Source organism: Arvicola amphibius, chromosome 14, assembly GCF_903992535.2.
Source record: "Arvicola amphibius chromosome 14, mArvAmp1.2, whole genome shotgun sequence".
Classification (NCBI taxonomy): domain Eukaryota; kingdom Metazoa; phylum Chordata; class Mammalia; order Rodentia; family Cricetidae; genus Arvicola; species Arvicola amphibius.
This window is the reverse complement of record NC_052060.1, coordinates 25,889,127-25,907,785: the sequence shown is the minus strand read 5'-3', so window position 1 is coordinate 25,907,785 and position 18,659 is coordinate 25,889,127. Positions and strand designations below refer to the sequence as shown.

Genomic DNA, 18,659 nt, shown 5'->3' with positions numbered 1-18,659 from the left:
TAAACCTCCCACTGACAATCCTTTAATGCCACTTATTCTGCAAATGGACTCCTAGTGTTTGTGTTCAGGGAGGTGTTTGTTGTGTTTGCGGATGACCCTTTGTGATGACTTGGTTGCTGAGCTATGAGGCTGAACCTTAATGGGAGATCTCAAAAGCAATTATTGTAGATCTATTGGGCATGCCAGAACCTGCAGTTCTTTTAACAAAGGCTCAGAAGGGTCAGCCACTTAGAACTTGGCACAAGGATACCTTCTTCTGAAGCAAAGCAAACATGTTGGTAGATGCTGGTGATTCTAAAGCATATCTCCTCACATTAAACATACCAGATACCTGCCAGCTTAAATATGGCATCATGACTTTTTGTCAAAGTTTGTTTAGTAATTAACCTTTTACTTCAAAGGGTAACAATTCCTTATCTCACACACACACACATACACACACACACACACACAATTTCTTTTGAGTTGCCAAAATGTGGAAACAAAAATGTGTTTTGTGATGGTTTTGTTTGCTTGTTTTTTTGGACAATTTAGTCCTGACTGTCTTGGAACTAGCTCTGTAGACTAGGCTGGCCTTGAACTCAGAGAGCTCCTTTTGCCTTTTGTCGCTACCTCCAGAGTCTGAGATTAAAGGTGCATACCATTGCATTTGACTAAAATGTTCTTTTGCTTTTTGGTAGTCTTTGGGGTTTGTCCAAGGACTGCATGGATCTTTTATAAATTGTTGTTTTGGGTGCTTAGCATTGGAGAAGAATTCAGTGAGGTGGACAACAGTTGGCATCACCGTCTAGCCTGCTTAGTCTGTTCTGAACAGCTATGCAATGTTTTCTGGAACTTGGGTAGCCATGAAAAACAGACTCTTACCACCTTTTTCTTCTTAATAAAATGACAGTTAAAAACCATTTACAGAGCCTGAGACCAGAAACAACCTAAAGTTTTATGACTCCTTAAACTCACAGGGAGGTGAGATCCAGTGCGCTCTCTCTCTCTCTCTCTCTCTCTCTCTCTCTCTCTCTCTCTCTCTCTCTCTCTCTCTCATCATCACCCCTCCAATCATATGGCAGTGATTTGTGTTATGAAAGTTGTTGGTTCAGAATTTTTTTTTTTCTATTACTATTTTTTGTGGGTTCAGATATTGGTACCAAACTTTTGTGTTCTCTCTGTGCCTAGAAGCTTCGGTTGTTCATCTTAACACCTGAATGATAAGGGACTGTAACCGCTTGCCTTTATGACAATTTCCCATTATCTTTTATTTTAATTTAAAATTTATTTAATTTAATTTAATTTTTTTTCAAGACACGGTTTCTCTGTGTAACAGTCTTGGCTGTTCTGGAACTCACTTGGTAGGTAAGGCTGGCCTTGAACTCACTGAGATCCACCTACCTCTACCTCCTGAGTGCTGGGATTAACATTATTTTTATTTTTAAGGAAAAGTTGTGGGCTGATGAGATGGCTTAGTGGGTAAAGAATTTATATTGTGCAGGGATGAGGATCAGAGTTATGATCCCCAGAACCCACATGTGTGTTTATAACCTCAGTGCTGGGGGGTGCAGGAATGGAGGGAGGGCATGGGCAGATTCCAGTGCTTGCTGCCAGTCAGTAATATGGGTAAAAGGAAGTAATATGGGTAAAATATGGGGCTGGAGAGTTGGCTCAGTGGTTAAGAGCATTTTTTGTTCTTGCAGAGGACCTGGGTTTGATTCCCAGCACCCACACTGTGCTCCACATCCATTCATAATTCCAGTTCCATGATATCCAATGCTCTCCTCTGATGTCTTTGGGCACCAGGCACACACATGCATAGAAATACATGTAAGCAAAACACTCAAAACATAAAAAATAAATTATTAAAAAATAAGCTGTAGAGAGCTGGAGAAATGGCTCATCAGTTAACAGCACTCTTTGCTCATGCAGAGGACCCTGGTTCAATTCCATGTGTCTTCATGCTCATGGCCATCTATCACTCCAGTTCTAGGGGACCCAAAGGCCCTCTTCTGACTTCTTAGGACACCAGGAATGTATGTGGCATACACACATGCAGACAAAATATTCTTACACATAAAACGTAAATACAAATTAATAATGAAAACAAATGAGAGCAATAATGAAAGACACCCAATATTGATATCTGGCCTCCAAACATATGTATACACACACACACACACACACACAGAGAGAGAGAGAGAGAGAGAGAGGGAGAGAGAGAGAAAGAGAGAGAGAGAGAGAGAGAGAGAGAGAGAGAGAGGAGAGAAAATCTGTATTGTTAAGTGGGTGTCAGTCAACAGTTGATGAGAGGTACAGAGCAGAGCTCTGTGACTGTCTTCTGGTGCTGTAGCTAGTTCTGCACAGGTCTGTCTTGCTTGTTTGCTGTGACTTTTTAAGTTGTGAATTGGAACCAAGTTCTCATTTATTTCTGTTTCTTTAGATGAGCCAAGTGATTTGCCCGAAATCAGATGTTAAGTCTGAAAAGTAGGAGACTGTTTCACCTCTTACTTCAGGTTGGAAACAGCTTTGGAACCTGCCCTCATGAGGTTATTTGGCTTTGTTCTTTCAGGGGCAGCTTTGTTGTCTCCACAAGTTATTTTTATCTTGTTGATCTAAAAGCCATAAGCAGTCCAGTCTGTCATTCCCTGAAGCTCTTACTCATATGCAACCCATCTGCTCAGAGGTTGGAAGTTCTCAGATATAATGTAGTATTATGATATCATGTAAGATAGACAAAATAGTGTCCAGTTCTCAGGGATTATGTAATATAGGGTCATACACTATAGACAAAATAGTGTCCAGTTCTTAGGGATTATGTAATATAGGGTCATACACTATAGACACAATAGTGTCCAGTTCTCAGGGATGATATAATATAGGGTCATACAATATAGACACAATAGTGTTCTCGGGGATTATATAATAATATAAGGTCATACAGTATAGACACAGTAGTTTCCAGTTCTCAAGTCTAGGGCTGCACTGTTCGCTATGTGCTCCTGAACACTCGGAATCTGTCGAGTCTAAATTGAGATAGGTTGCAATCGGACGTTAAAGGACGGGCTGGTGGGGTGGCTTGGTGCGTGATGCACCTTCTGCTGGACCTGGTGACTGGGTCAGGTCTCTGGGGACCTACGTGGTGAAAGGAAAAGTTATCCTCTGACTTTCATGTGTGCACCGTGGCACATGTGCACACGCATGTAAGAGATAACACTCACACATGAACACATTTTGGCTTTGTCAATCAGTACTCATTGATAGAGAAGACAGAAGATAATGACCATGAATAGACAGGAAGGATTTGAAATTAATGCAAAGAAGTTTGTTCTTGCTACTGATAAATGAAGCTGTAGGCTACTTGAGTTAGCAAAAGGAATCCTAAAATATTATAGACCGTTTTCTCGATGAGCTCCCAAGCTTCTTTGTCTAATTTGAGCATGTAATTAGAGACCTTTATTTATTACCTATTTTATACCAGGTGCTAAGGTGACATTGATGAACAATAAGTGTATAGTTCCAATACTATTATAGACACAGAAGTCAAGAGTCAAAATAAGCATACCAGAACCGGGCAGCGGTGGCGCACGCCTTTAATCCCAGCACTTGGGAGGCAGAGGCAGGTGGATCTCTGTGAGTTCGAGGCTAACCTGGGCTACAAGAGCTAGTTCCGGGATAGTCTACAAAAGCTACAGAAGAAACTCTGTCTCGAAAAAAGCAAAAAAAAAAAAAAAAAATAAGCATACCAGGAGACAATTTTAAATTGTAATTACATCCAAGTGTAAAGGATAGAAGTCTAGAAACCAGATCTAGGTCAAGGTAGGGTTGGAGACCTCCCAGAGAGCCATGATCTTTGAGCTGAGGTCAGAAGGTACCCTAAGTAGAGACAAGAAGAAGGTATACCGAGATACCCTCAGTAGACATGTGGTGTGGCAGGTCCTCCTGTCTATGTGTTGCTTTTATTGCTTAATGAATAAAGAAACTGCCTTGGCCTATAGCAAGGCAGAACTTAGCTAGGCAGGGAAAACTAAACTGAATGCTGGGAGAAAGAAGGCAGAGTCAGAGAGAAGCCACGTAGCCCCACTGGAGACAGATGCTGGAACTTTACCCGGTAAACCACAGCCTCATGGTGATATGCAGATTAATGGAGATGGGTTAATTGAAGATATGATTTATCCAGAAATACGCTTAAGCTATTGGCCAAACAGTATTGCAAATAATATGGTTTCTGTGGGATTGTTTTGGGGCTGAGCAGCAGGGAACGAACGAACAAGCGGCCTCCTAGTACAGAGGCGAGAAGAAGGTATACGGAGATACCCTGAGTAGAGGTGAGGAGAAGGCACAGACACCAGCAAAGGCAAAGGTTCTATGGAGAGCCATGAGTGGCCAGATTTGAACTGCGGAGGGAAGGCCACAGTGAGTGGACCAGGAGAAAGGATGCTGAGAGGCAGGCGAGGGCATCCATCACGGGGCTATGGTCCTGTTGAGGATTTCAGCTTTACCCTGAGGGACAATCAGGAGGTCAGGAAGGAGATGTGCTTTTAAGAAACACCCCAGTTTTAGTGAAGAAAACTGGTGAGAATGTCTAGGAATAGTTAAGTCACTAGAACTGGGAATAGAATGCTTTCTGGCGACCCCAAGAGACAGGGATGCAAGTTAAAAAAGGGGTCAGAACTTGACAGATGGTGGGAGTTGTGTTATTTCATTTTGTTTTTACCTACAATACCAGAAGACTAGTTGTTGCTAGTGATTTTGGGTAGTGGAAAGATTCAAGATTTTTCTCTCTGTCTCTCTCTGTCTCTCTCTCTCTCCCTCCCCCTCTTTCCCTCTCTCCCCTTTTCTTCAAGCTGAAGCTGTTGTGTAGCTAAGAATGACCTTGAATTTCAGTTGTTCCCTACCGTGCACAACTTTATTAAGTGCTTTGGATCCAATCTAGGACTTGTGCATTTTAGACGAGAATTCTACTAACAGTGCTATATTCCCAGTCCAAGAGATTTTCTTCTTACGTAGTGAATTTAAGGCACCTAAATGGAAAGATGATTATAATATTTTCCAAAAAAAATTTTTAGGTAGATTTTTTTTTTATTTTTGTTAAGATGAGATCTTGCTATTTATTTTAGGCTGGCCTCAAACTCATAGAAAACCTTCTGCCTCAGTTCCCAGGTCCTGGGATTCCAGGCACATGTCCCAGCACCTGGCTGCTGTACTCTTTTGGAGTTCCTAGATGGTGTACTAGAGAGAGAGAGAGAGATTTGAGGGCCACTGCAGAGATGATTCTGAGTCAGGAGGGTGTCCCCTCCTGCCTGCAGCATCAGCACCAGCTGAGAGCTCTAGAAATGCAGGGCCTCAGGCCTTTAGACCTGCTGATACAGAAGCTCCCCGTGTCCTGTCTGTCTGTTTTTAAGGAGCCACCCAGGTAATACTGTTGCACATAAAGTCTAGACAGGGGGTCTGCAGCGACAGGAGTTGGGACCTGGGTTGGCGCTTGCTCAGGCCTTCCTCTAGAGACTGTAAAGGATAGCTTTGCAAGCGGGGTTCGGGAGTAATGACAGAGAAGTAGAACGAAAGCCCGGGGTCCTGAGAAGAGAGTATAAAAAGGAGAAAGAAGCATCATCTCTTCTTGCTGAGATGATGCTTCCAGAATGTTCTGAGGATTGAGAGCGAGCAAGTAAATCCAGAGTCACAGTAGATGAGTGGTTGCCAAGGGGTTGGGAGAGGAGTGGCTGCAGACAGATAGTTTCTTCTGGGTGTGGCATTAACATTCTGGACTGGATGGCGACAGGATCGTTCTGTGCGCACACTAAACATCATTAGAAAGATGAAGATGGTCTTCAGTGATCTCATTTTTAAGGGAGAGAGTCAGACAAGGTGGTAGCTGAAGAACCATATGGAATCGAGCAAGTTTTGCATGACTGGCTCTTTGTCAAAGATGACAGAGGCCTAAAAGTATTTTAATTTTGTTGTGGAGGGGAGTCTTATGGAAAGGAAAAAGAGAATCCAAATCCTTGAGTAATGACTCAAGAGCAGGAAGGGACTTTTCATCAGAGCCCGTTATTTCCCAAGCTCCTGAAGTCCTTTTTTGTTTTATAACACAGGTTAAAAAACATGGTTGGCACGGGCTCTTCCAACTCTGCAGGTTGCATTGGGCAGGTGTCTTGGTGGCTTTCAAGGGCATCTGCTCTGTTTACAAACAGCTCTTACTGTTTTACTGTTCTGAGGGTGATGAATACCCACAGGTCGGGTTGCTTTCTTTGATGGGATGTAACATTGCTCCTGTGGAGTAAAATCTTTCAACTTCTTCAGTGAACTTTCAAATCCCGTTTGAATCAATTCTTTTGAGCTCACCTCAGGAAGGACCCAGTGTGACCACTTCTCCAGCTCTGCCAGAATTTTTCTATTAATTACTTAGTATTCGTTTTTCTTGGTCTTCCAATTTATTTCCTATTTATCTACCTGATATCCAGTTTAAAGACTGTGCACCCCTCCCCACCATCCCTGTCTGGCTTGATTTTGGCAAAAGGAAGCCTTTAGCCAGAGTCAACAGGACATGGTAGATGCACGGGTCTGTGTTCTACCTTCCCTGGCATTTGTTTTTGTGTGTGTTTGCTTTGGCCGTCTCTGTCCTGTTAACTCCCCTGCAACTGTGTATGAGCCAGATGTCCCTAATAAGCCCCCTCCCTCTTGCCCAGTCTGGGGACAGGATTTAAGATCCTGTGGGTGTTAGCTAATGGTCATGGGGCTCTATGCATGACTGCGTCTAAGCCACTCAGCACAGTAGGCTCTCAAGGCTTGTCGTCTGTCCTGGGACGGAGGATAGACTTGGTATTTCCTTCCCTTATTCTACTTCACTTTGTGAACCTTTTGTCATTTTAGCCTTCAGTGAAAGCAGCGTGGTGCACCAACCCTGTCCATGGCATGTGAACTTTCCTCCCACTGAGTCACCAGCGCTTGCTTGTCAGTCACTTGTAGTAGTGGGGCTGTGCGGGTATAGGAGATGTCATGGGAATATCAACATTCTCTGCAGGCATTCAGGCAGCCTGGGCCAGGTGCTTCCTCCAGTACCTCATGTTTATATACCTGTTCAAGTGCGTCTAGGGGGAGGGATGGACTCGGGGTGTAAGGACCTCCGAGTCTCTCTCTTCTATGTGCACACGTGCGTGTGTGCACTGCTTGTGTATGAGTATGCCCACATGTTTTTGAGACAGGAACTCTCTCTCGCTGGCTTGCAGCTTTCAAAAGAGGTGAGGCTCTCCTGGGCCCTGTCTCTGTCTCCCTGGTGCTGGGAATACAAGTGCACCACCATACCACACCAGGCTTAAAATAAAACAAAACAAAGCAAAACAAACAAACAAACAAACAAACAAAATATAGATTCTGGGAATCCAGTGCAGGTTCTCAAACTTACTGAGCAAGCAATTTCTCACCTGAACTGTCTCCCCAGTTAAACTCGAAAACACTTAAAGCAGCACCTTTAAACCTAGATTTCCCAAGAGAATTCAGAGTCAGTGAATCAGGATGAGAAAAACCTTGTATTTTCAGCTTTACTCTCCTAGTTTCTGAGATCATTGTCGACTGCTAATGTTGGATGGTAGCTAGAGTGGAATCAGCAGTGTGGCGGTCACAGTAGAAATCACAGGCAGACACGTTATCACATTGCTGATCTATCTTAAGATAGTATCTGTACTTATACTGTCTTGAAAATTAAAGAGGTTACCAAATCCGAGCATGGTGGGGGTGGCCAGGGAGCTTCTCTGTGCTGGGCAAGCATGCTCACACTGCCACATCCCCTACTGTGCACTCATCAAAGTGTTGCATATTCTGGCTTTATATTTTGGTTAACTTGGCTTAAATTTAATTGAGTCCCCTTCCTGTTAGTCATATGTACTAAAAACACTACAATGAAGAAGGGGTCTGTAGACACTATCAGATCGCTGGTCAAGGAGTTGCTGAGATATTTATCTTTAGGATAAGTCCTCTTCTAAAGAGACAGGACTGTGCAAAGGAATCCATATTCCTATGAACTAGTAGCTCATTTCAGATCTCAGACCTTTTCAAGGAATGTGGAAAGGGAACTGTTTTGTTTGGACCCCTGAGTTCAGATGGCATTTAAAAACAACATGAGCAGAGTCACTACAGCTCCCATTGAAGTCTGATTAGCTCTCCCTGTTCACACAGGCTAACAGAAGTGTGAGGGCTCACGGGACATCTCTGCTAAGCTGTGCTAAGTCACTCTTTCTATGCTATGCTATCAGATACTGAAACTCTGTCATGAAGCAGTTGCTTTTTAACTCACTACGCCACAGGGTCAAGCTTCCTTGGATAGTTGGTGACATACCAGTTGGTTTTGTGTTAATTATGTGTGAAAGGCACAGTTCTTCTGGCACCCTCCCTGAGTGCTGCCCTTGAGCCAACCTTGTTGGGGACATTTGTCTGTGCCAGGCTCAGTGCTTGGCAGTCCTTTTTCTTGGGTCAGCAGTGGGGCCCAGCTGAGGGACTGAGAAACCCAGGGTCAAGTTTCTTGCTGCAGACACCTTGGATTGCTGCTCCTTCTAAAGCTCCAGGGCCAGTTCTTGCTTAGCTGACCCGAACTTGATACTTGAGGTTTAGGTTGCCTGAAACAGGCCTGTTAAGCCGCTCTACAAAACAGCCCGGTGCCCTCAGTCTTCAGTACAATAGGCTTAAGTATTATTTTTAATTAGAAACATGGTTTTGGACTGGACAGATGACTCAGTGGTTGAGAACATAGATTGTTCGTGTGGAAGACCCAAATTCAGTTCCCAGTACACGCCTCAGGTAGCTCACAGCTGCCTATAATGACACCTTTAGGTGTGTCTGACCTCAGCCACACACACACACACACACACAGAGAGAGAGAGAGAGAGAGAGAGAGAGATGCAGCCGAGAACGCCGAGAGAGAGCACTGAGTGAGAGAGAGAGAGAGAGAGAGAGAGAGAGAGAGAGAGAGAGAGAGAGAGAGAGAGAGAGAGAGACATAGAGACACACACACAGTCACACATACACAGACAGACACACATAAACATATTAAATAATTTTGGTTTTGGGCCCCAGTTTTTTTTTTAATTAATTTATTTTATATGCTTTGCTTACTTGTATATCTGTGGGAAGATGTCAGGGCCCCTGGAACTGGAGTTACAGACAGCTGTTGAGCTGCAATGTGGGTGCTGGAAATTGATCCTGGGTTTTTCAGGTTCTCCCAACCACCGAGCCATCCCCCCCCCACTTTTATTGAGACAGGGTTTCTCTGTTAGTCCTTGCTGTCCTGGAACTCGCTCTGTAGAACAGGCTGGACCTCAGACCCACAGAGATCCACCTTCCTCTGCTTCTTGAATGCTGGGATTAAAGGCGTGCGCCACCACTGCCTGGTGGTTCCCCAGTCTTTCTGAGAACTCTTCATAGTGCCTTCAGAGCTTCTGTTGCTCCCAGGAAACTGAGCAAATTGTTGGGTGGATTAGCTGCATTCTCCTTACTTTCTGCTTTGTTGTGGAGGGGTGGCATACATCTATTGAAATAACTACCAGGTTCTGTGGACCCGCGTCTGTTGTCCCCCCTGGCTCTGTACCTTTTTAGGCTTGGATTAACTGGTTCCTGCCGGGAGGTTGTTCTCCTCCCAGAACATTTTTATAGTCATGCATGCTTCATTTGAAACAGCCCCATTCACCGTTATTAAGAGTAGTCATGGACCAAGTGTCCTGAGACACGCTGCGATCTGATTTCTCAGGAAACAGAAACAGATCGCTATAAGTTTGAGGCCAGCCTGGTATACACAGTAATTCCTGGTCAGCTTGGACTATATAGCAAGATTGTGTCACCCCTCCCCTCAAAGGATAATAGTGGCTATAATATTATACATATAATATATATAATATATATAATAATATATATGTATATATATAATATTTAAGTTCTTATGCAGTGCCAGTCATTAGATGGAGGACCTCACTTAACTTTTATGACATCTGATAACAATCCTGTGGATGATAGCGACTGTCATTATATTCCTTTTGTATACTAGGATACCAGGTTTCTGGTAGGTAAAGGACTCCTTCAAGCCTGTACTTATGGGACATAGGGTGGAAATATGAATGAAGTCTTGGGCTCTTGAACCTGCTTTGAGGTCCAGCCTGCAGGCCCAACTGACGTAGTAGTTTCTTATTTGAGAATCTGGATGCACAGCTCTAATGTCCTTTATTTGTGCTTGCAGGGATGCATCCTTTGGAAATTGCACGTACAACCTCACCATCCTTGACTGTTTACAAGGAATCAGAAAGGTAAGACTCTCTCTCTCTTTGCCAAAGCTGGGAAGGAATAATTGTCAACACCCTTGCCTGTTGTTGGAAGGCTCTAGAGTCAGTAGCAGAAGGCTTTTCACTTCCTGAATAATTGATCTGTAAAATACAGTCAGCCCTCAGTTTCTGTGCTTTTTTTTTAAATTAAAAGATTTATTTTTCTTATTCTTTGAAAATTTTATACATGTCTATAATGAACTTTCGTCATTTTTTTTTTTTTTTTTTTTTTTTTTGTAGCCCGTTAACCACTTTCTCCCCCTACCGCTTCCTGCACTTTGGTTCTTTATTCACAAATCCAGCTAGCCTCAGATTGAAATTATTTGGAAGCGGAGAACCCACTGGGACAGGAGAGTGGTGGGCAGTGGGGGAGGGGTGGAAGGGAGAGACCACCCTTCCCCGTTTAAGCCATTTATTTGTACTGGGAGACAAATTTGCTCCCTCCGTCTGTTGCCGTGACCATGGCATGGCTCCATCGCCCATTTGTCTCCTTTTCAAGCTAGCTCTTAGTGTGGGAGGGGCATGAGGTTATCTAAGCCACTGTTGTCAGTGGTTGGCTGTAGGCCAGGCCCAACTGAATCATAGAGTCTCAGGGTGGGACCCTGTGGTCTGTGTTTGAACAATACCTCTGGGTGATTGATGCTCTGTCAAGTTAGTTAATTAAGCGTAGTTATTTAATTATTTATGTGCCTAATGGAAAAGTTAAGCAATGTCTGGCCCAGGTTTAATTTACAGCCCGGGAAACTGTGCAGGCTGTACTGTGAATTCTTAGGGGGATCAGGCACGGCTACATGGTGAACCGACAGCGGGCATTTGTCAGTCAGAAATGTGGCTTTCCATGACCTGTTCAGCTATGAATCTAGTTGCAGTTTTTTTTTTTTGTGTGTGTGTGTGTGTGTGTGTGTGTGTGCAAATTTCTCTTTTTCTGCTGTAACATAAAATGGACTTTGTCCTGTTTTGAGAAAATCAGTTTAAATATGCTATTTATTCAGTGTATCTGTTTATGACTTTACCATTCTTAAGCAGTTTTCTTTTAAAGAACTTTTTTGTGTCTGAGTGTTTTGCCTGCACAATAGGTATTTACGTCATGTACATGTAGTGCCTGTCGAGGCCAGAAGAGGGCGTTGCAACCCTTGGAACTAGAGCTACAGAGGGTTATGAGCTGCAAATGCACGCTGGAAACTTTACCTGGGTCCTTTGCAAGAGCAGCAAATACTCTTAACTGCTAAGCCAGCTCTCCAGCCCCTTAAATAATCTTACTTTTTTTTTTTTTGTTTTGTTTTGGCTTTTCGAGATAGGCTTTCTCTAGAGGTTTTTGGAGCCTGTACTATAACTTGCTCTGTAGACCAGGCTGGCCCTGAACTCATGCAGAATTGGGATTAAAGGTGTGCGCCACCAGCACCCAGAAAATAATCTTTAACTCTCAAAAACTTTAAAGGAGTTAAAATTAAAAAAAAAAATAGCAGCAATAAAAACTATGGAAGCATTCAACCCCACACTTGCCAGCAGTACAGCCCAAATGTTCACCCATAAATAGTAGTCTACGGTTTTATGGACAGGTTACCCAACATATTATAAGCCACTATTAAGACATTTAGGAACCACGCCTGAGGGAAGAAAGCATTTATTGTCCTGGCTGTGATTATTTTGCCTCTCCTTGCATCTGACAGAAGCTGTCTCTTTTGTAGTGCTTGTGAAATCCACCGTTCCCTCTGGACCATCCCTCCCCTAAACTGGTATCTGGCATCTCAATATAGAAATTTATGACATCCTTCCTGCCCAACAGGAAAGGTGTGACTTTATTAATGAATAAAGGCTTTTCTAAACATAGTCTTTTCTCATGTTGGAGTGTTCTTAAGTACGGATGATGTTTTTAAAAGGCTCTGATAGGTTTTTGTGTCTCCGACTGAGACACACGTGCCCATGTAGAGTCCCTTGCTTAAGGCGACATGTGCAAGGCTATTTTCATGGTACTGAGTGCATATCCTTTTGGGAATGTATACACAGCATGGTCATGTTTTTGCCTTTTAAGGGCATTTTTTCAGATTTTGATATACTGCCTTTATCTTAACACTTTGTTCATGTATTTAATATGCAGGAAAAACATGATAAAGGCAAAACAGTACACTGTTGAGATTTCTCTGAAATTAATAGCTGTATGGATGAACTAATTAGCTATTTATTTAAACTAAATTAATTATTTAATCAATTAATTGTTACTATTTTTGAGATAGAGTTTGTCTTTCTGTGTAGCCCTGGCTGACCTGGAACTTGTTATGTGTACCAGTCTGGCCTTGAACTCACAGAGGATTAAATGCATTGCCACCATGCCCAGCCTAATTAGCTTTTGTTTTTTTTAAAGATTTTATTTATTATGTATCCAATACAGTGTTCTGCCTCCATGTATGACTGCATGCCAGAAGAGGGCACCAGATCTCGTTGTAGATGGTTGTGAGCCACCATGTGGTTGTTGGGAATTGAACTCAGGACCTCTGGAAGAGCAGTCAGTGTCCTTAACCTCTGAGCCATCTCTCCAGCCCTGCCTAATTAGCTTTCTAAAAGTTGAGATAATTATAACTTATTGAACGTGTCCCATTTACTTTGTAGGACTCATTCAGTTGGTCATTGTTGCCAGAATTTAGTATGTGTAAGAATCATCAGGGAAAACATGCTAAAAACTGCCTGTGAAGTGAGGGTGGCTTTCAGACTTTGATGTATTGCCATGATCATGTATTATCATACCCAATTATGTGTATGTTGTATGAACATACTCAGACAACCACATAGTTTAAAGATGAAGGGGGAAGAAGTGGATTGTTGAGTTTTCTTTGGACCTAATAGTGTTTGTGTCCTGAGTCTGGGGCTGCACAGCTGATAGCATGCCTGTCTAGCGTGCACAATGCCCTGGGTTTGATCCCAGCACCACCTGCATTGGTTATGGTGATGCATACCTGCGGTTCTAGCATTCAGGAGGGGGAGGCAGGGTGATCAGTCTTTTCAAGTCATCCTTAGCCAGTTCAAGGCCAGCCTAGGCTACGTGAGACTGGGTCTAAATAAATAAATAGCTTGAAGAAACTCATCTTGTGCCCTGGTCCCAGAGAATCTGATTTACACTCTGGAAAGGGGCCCAGGAGCCTATTTTATAAACAGTCTTGGTGTTTCTGGTGCGGAAGGTCCAAGTCCCATGTTTTGCTATGCATTCTTATTTCCACGCACTGCAGCTTGGCTTCCTGGCATCTGTCTTCCGCCCCCCGCCGAGATAGGGTTACTCTGTAGTTATTTTTTTTAATATTATTTATTTATTATGTGTACAGTATTCTCAGTATTCTGTCTGCATGTATGCCTGAAGGCCAGAAGAGGGCACCAGATCTCATTACGGATGGTTGTGAGCCACCATGTGGTTGCTGGGAATTGAACTCAGGACCTTTGGAAGAGCAGGCAATGCTCTTAACCACTTAGCCATCTCTCCAGCCCCTACTCTGTAGTTTTGGAGCCTGTCCTGGAACTAGCTCTTGTGGACCAGGCTGGCCTCGAACGCACAGGGATCCACCTGCCTGCCCAGCGTATCTGTCTACTTTTAATGACTCAGTCATAGAACTTTTAAATGTATCTGTGGTTTTATATTCGGTTGTCATCTCTATAGCTTCCTGGTGTATATATACATATATATATATATATATATATATATATATATATATATTTCTATTTTCCTGAAAATATTAGGTGTGAACAAGCTAGCTAATTTTAAAGGGTTTTGTCACCACTTAAAAAAATGTATGAAGTATTTCTTTTGTTAAAAAAAGTCCATTCTTCCTTCTGAATTTTAAGAGCAGATGGTATATCCTTAGGTTAGCTCAAACTACCATTAAAAAACAAATGGCCCCCAAAACAGAGTTTTAGGAATTTAGAGCCATTAAGGAAAAATGCCCTTTGTGGTAAATATTTTGTTTCGGCAAATATTTTATTGTGGTTGAAGGAAGGCAAGTGTGTCTAAGAAGAACTGGCTTTGGTCCCATGTGAGAAGTTAGTCGCTGTCATATATTTTTCCTAAGTCTCGTTCCTGATAGGTTTTGGCTATTGCTTTTCTAGGATGCTCCATTTTATGTGTGTTCTTAGTTTTGCATATAGAACGCATATAAACTGGGGAGGAAGCCCCCTGTCTGAGGCACACGTTCACGTTTCCCAGAGTATGTAGTTCCAAAGTTGTTATAAGTGGCCCTTGATGGGCAGTGAAGAGCTCAAGTCCAAGGCTCTTACATTGAGCTTGGGGGGACCATTCTGGGATGAGACGTTCCGGAAGGGACGCGGAGGGTGTCGTTAGTACTGTGTGCAGAAAACTAACTCAGTTCTACTTTTAGGGATTGCAGCATGGATTTTTTGACTTTGAGACATTTGATGTGGATGAATATGAACATTATGAGGTTTGTACACTTAATTATTTTTTGTAGAATATAATTTCATGTTGGTTCAATTTTTTTTAAAAAAATCAAAACACTGTTACCTGTTAAATAAAAACCACTTATCATTTAGAAAATAGTGGTCAGCTTTGGTTATTAGGGGGTCATCAAGTTTTAATTTAGATAGAAGAGCTCTATCATCTATCTATCTATCTATCTATCTATCTATCTATCTATCTATCTATCTATCTATCTATCATCTATCTATCTATCTATCTATCATCTATCTATCTATCTATCTATCATCTATCTATCTACTATCTATCTATCTATCTATCTATCTATCTATCATCAATCAATCATCTATTTATCTATCATCTCCCTACCTGCCTATAGATTCATTCTCTTGTCAGACTTCATTGACAGTCTCTTTGTAATTTTGAAGTGTAGTTTGGTAGTGAAATTCTAAGTTACCTGCACATTAGAAGTAAGGTCTCAGTTAAGGCAAAATCAGGTTCTATAAGACTCTCAATGCTATGCATTGAAATGCAGTTGCTTGCACTCAGTTCCAATGCTTGACCACTTGTTTCCATTGCGAACCCGGCTCTTTTCCCCATGGCACCATTGTGAAGTCTGCCTGCACAGTGACAGATAGTGTTCAGGGGTGCTTGTCTACCCTGGGGGGGTGCCATACAGAAGCGTTGAGGAACACTTTGGGGTAGGAGGAGGAGAGGTCCAGAAGCATTACTATTTCTGTGAGCTGAGGAGCCTGCAGAATGTGAGGGGACTGACATTGCCTGAGCATAGCTTGTCCGTTGGGTTTTTCCAGGAGAACCATCAACTCCATCCCTAGCAGGTGAAGCTGACTCCCCTGGTTGGACTGGTGTCCGGAGCATGTCTATTTGAGTATCTTGCTTGGATGTCAAGTGTACCCTGTGTTTGAAGATAAACTGTTCATCTTTCATTCAAACTTGGTCTTCTGATCACTTCATCTGTGGTAATGGAGGGGCATCTTGTTGTTTATCCAAGCTCAAGACTAGAATGCCCCATTTACCCCCATCACAGTCCTGTGAGTGTTGCGTACCATGGCTTGTGACGGAGGATGCCCTTCCATCTCATTTTGCTCTCTTCCGTCTTTTCCTTTACCCTGGGTCAGAACTCTTCTCCCCGGACTGTTAGAGTTGCTCTCTACCCGTGAGCACCGGCCCCTTTCTCAGGCTCCTTCCACAAGCCTAGCTGGATGATCTTAAACAGCCTCCGTCTTGTCTTGTTCTTGGCCCCGAGGTGAGCTGTGTTCCCCCTCTCTCAGCTCTCCCAAGCTTCAACTGCCTCTGGAGTCTCGCTGTGGTTCCTTGCTGTCTGCAATCCTGTTCCTGTTCCTCCGAGCTGCCTGTTAACCGTTTCTCAAACGTCTCTGCCTTGACTGAGCTTGCTTTCTGCAGTTCTCTGCCCTCCTTACCTTCTCCTCCTCAACATTTCACGAGCCGTCAGAGTCTGTGGAGACCAGACCGCCCTTCTGGAATCCCGTCACCTTAGTTTCACCGTTCACAATTTGTGCCTATTTTTCTAACATCAAGGACATTTACATACAACTTTAATTTCCTTTCTAGTCTGCAAGTTCCCTATAGATGGGGCACGGCTTAAGGGAAAAACATATTCTGTGTTCTTGCATAGAAATCCTTAAGTTCAGAAACATTATGTCTAACAGAGTTAATAAGTTTAGTATGATTTTTTAAAAATTTGAGTCTACTGTTCAAACTGTGTCAGTGTGTGTGTGTGTGTATGGCATTTTTAGTACTGGCAGAAGAGTCTTTTCATTTTAGAAAGAATGAGAAAGAAAGGAAAGCAGGAAGGAAACTCCAGAAAACTAGAAATGGCAGTGCATTTGTAATGGACAAGACTGGTTTAAACATCTACATCACTTTTGCAGTCATTTTAAAAAGTAATTGACCTATACTTCTTCTCTTGGAATGATTTATTTATTGGAATGATAGTGCTTATAGTTTGATTCTTCTTTGCAAAAATAAAACAAGTCCTAAAAGACCGCTTCTGATCACACATGTATGCATACAGCATATGAGCATGGAGAACATACCATTAAGTACCATTAAATATGCCCTTAAATGCTAAAGACATTTCAATTAAAAGAGCGATTTAGGTGTGTGGGATAGAGGAAGAAAAGGAGGCCCGAACACTGTCACACAGAGAAGGACAACACAAAGCACAAAAACCTAGCTGACTTCCCTCTCCACATGCTGATGTTGAGACAGCTGTTGATAAACAGAGTTGTGTGCTTCTCACAAATCAGCCAACCCAGCAACCGGAACCTGGTAACAATGTGGTCCTCCTGCCGTCCCCGGAATTAAGAAGAACCCAGAGAGTAGGAGGAGAGCAATGGATTTTGGTGACTGTCTTGAAAGAAAGGATGCCCTGTGGCCCAGGCACTCCTTGCCAGAATGCCCCTGCTGTTTGCACTGCTCCAGGGAGCCTGGTCATTTGGTGAACTGTGAAATAGCCAGATTTGTGCTCTTCACTTCGTACAACAAGGCCGGTATTCCAGGAAAGGACTTGTAGGTTTCAAGTAAAACTGTATTGTTGACAGCAATTGTGAGACTCGCTGGGAATGATCTGGAGATATTCAGGATGTCTTTTCATAGGCACTTTTTTTCTTTTTGTTGAAAAAAAAAATGTAATCCAGGTAGTGGCACAGGGCTACACAGAGAAACCCTATCTTGAGAAACCAAAAAAAAAAAAAAAAAAAAAAAAAAAAAAAAAAAAAGATTTTTCCCCTCCTCTCTCATCTAGCTCCACCCCCTTTCTATCTCTCATTAGAAGACAAACAAGCTTCTAAGGGATAATAATAAAAGAAAAGAAAAACTAACATCAGAATAGGACAGAACAAACAAACTGAGGGAAAGAGCCCTACAAAAGGCCTAAGAAACAGATATAGAGACCTACTGGGTTACGCAATCAGGAAGCCATAATATATATTTAAAGGACCTGCATGGTAAAAAGAGAGAAGAAAAAAAAAGTACGTATAAATAAAATAGAATAAAATAAAAGTAGAAAATAAGATAAAATTGAGAGAGAGAGAGAGAGAGAGAGAGAGAGAGAGAGAGAGAGAGAGAGAGAGAGAGAGACCATCTACTGCTAGGCATGCAGCCTACTGTCTTAGGGTTTCGTTGCTGTGAAGAGACACCATGACCATGGCAACTCTCATAAAGGAGAACATTTAATTGTGCCTGACTTACAGTTCAGAGGCTTATCCATTATTGCTATGGTGGGTGCCATGCAAGTGGACATGGAGCTAGGGAAGGAACTGAGAGTTTTGGCTCTGAAGGCAGCAGGAAGTGAATTGTGACACTGAGTGTCCCTTGAGCCTGCCCCCACAGTCACACTTCCTCCAGAGGTCTCACCTCCTAATCATGTCACTCCCTATAAAGGCTATTTTCTTTCAAACCACCAAACCTACCCTTGGGAGTAGTTTGCTTCTCCAGGGAGATGTCCTTGTAGAAAACTAAATTTTCCTTTGCAAGAGATTGTCAATCGGAGATTGCTTCTGGCTTAGGAACGAGGGCATCCACTTCCTTCAGTTCTAGGAGCCCATCTGGGGCAGACCCAGCAGGTCCTGTGTGTGCTGCCTCAGTCTCTGAGGGTTCATATGTGCACCAATCCTGTTGATTTAGAGGGCCTTGTTTTCTTGGCCCTCTGGCTCTAACACACTTTCCACTAGAGTGTTCCAAGGTCTCTAACTTTCTGCTTCTTGTCTGTCCGGGGATCTGTATGTGTTCCTGTGTGCTGCAGGAGGAAGCTTCTCTGATGAGTTCTGAACAAGGCACCTATCTATTAATACAGCAGAATGTCATTAGGTGTCATTTTATTGCTGCTTTTTTTTGGTAGAACAGTAGTATTTGGCTTTCTCCTAGGTCCCTGGGGTATCTACTCTCAGGTTCTTAACCGTCAAAGCAATGCCAGG

The 18,659-nt window shown here is 42.8% G+C and overlaps 1 protein-coding gene across 2 annotated transcripts in view; it reads left to right on the top strand.

Moving 5' to 3' along the window:
• Positions 1–18,659, top strand: part of Cdc14a (cell division cycle 14A) — a 145,756-nt gene that overhangs the window by 60,670 nt on the left and 66,427 nt on the right. For both annotated transcript variants that reach the window (XM_038311184.1, XM_038311183.1), the window contains exons 6-7: positions 10,205–10,271; positions 14,645–14,707. In XM_038311184.1, coding sequence (XP_038167112.1) covers positions 10,205–10,271; positions 14,645–14,707 — 130 coding nt within the window. The remainder of the gene's footprint in view (positions 1–10,204; positions 10,272–14,644; positions 14,708–18,659) is intronic.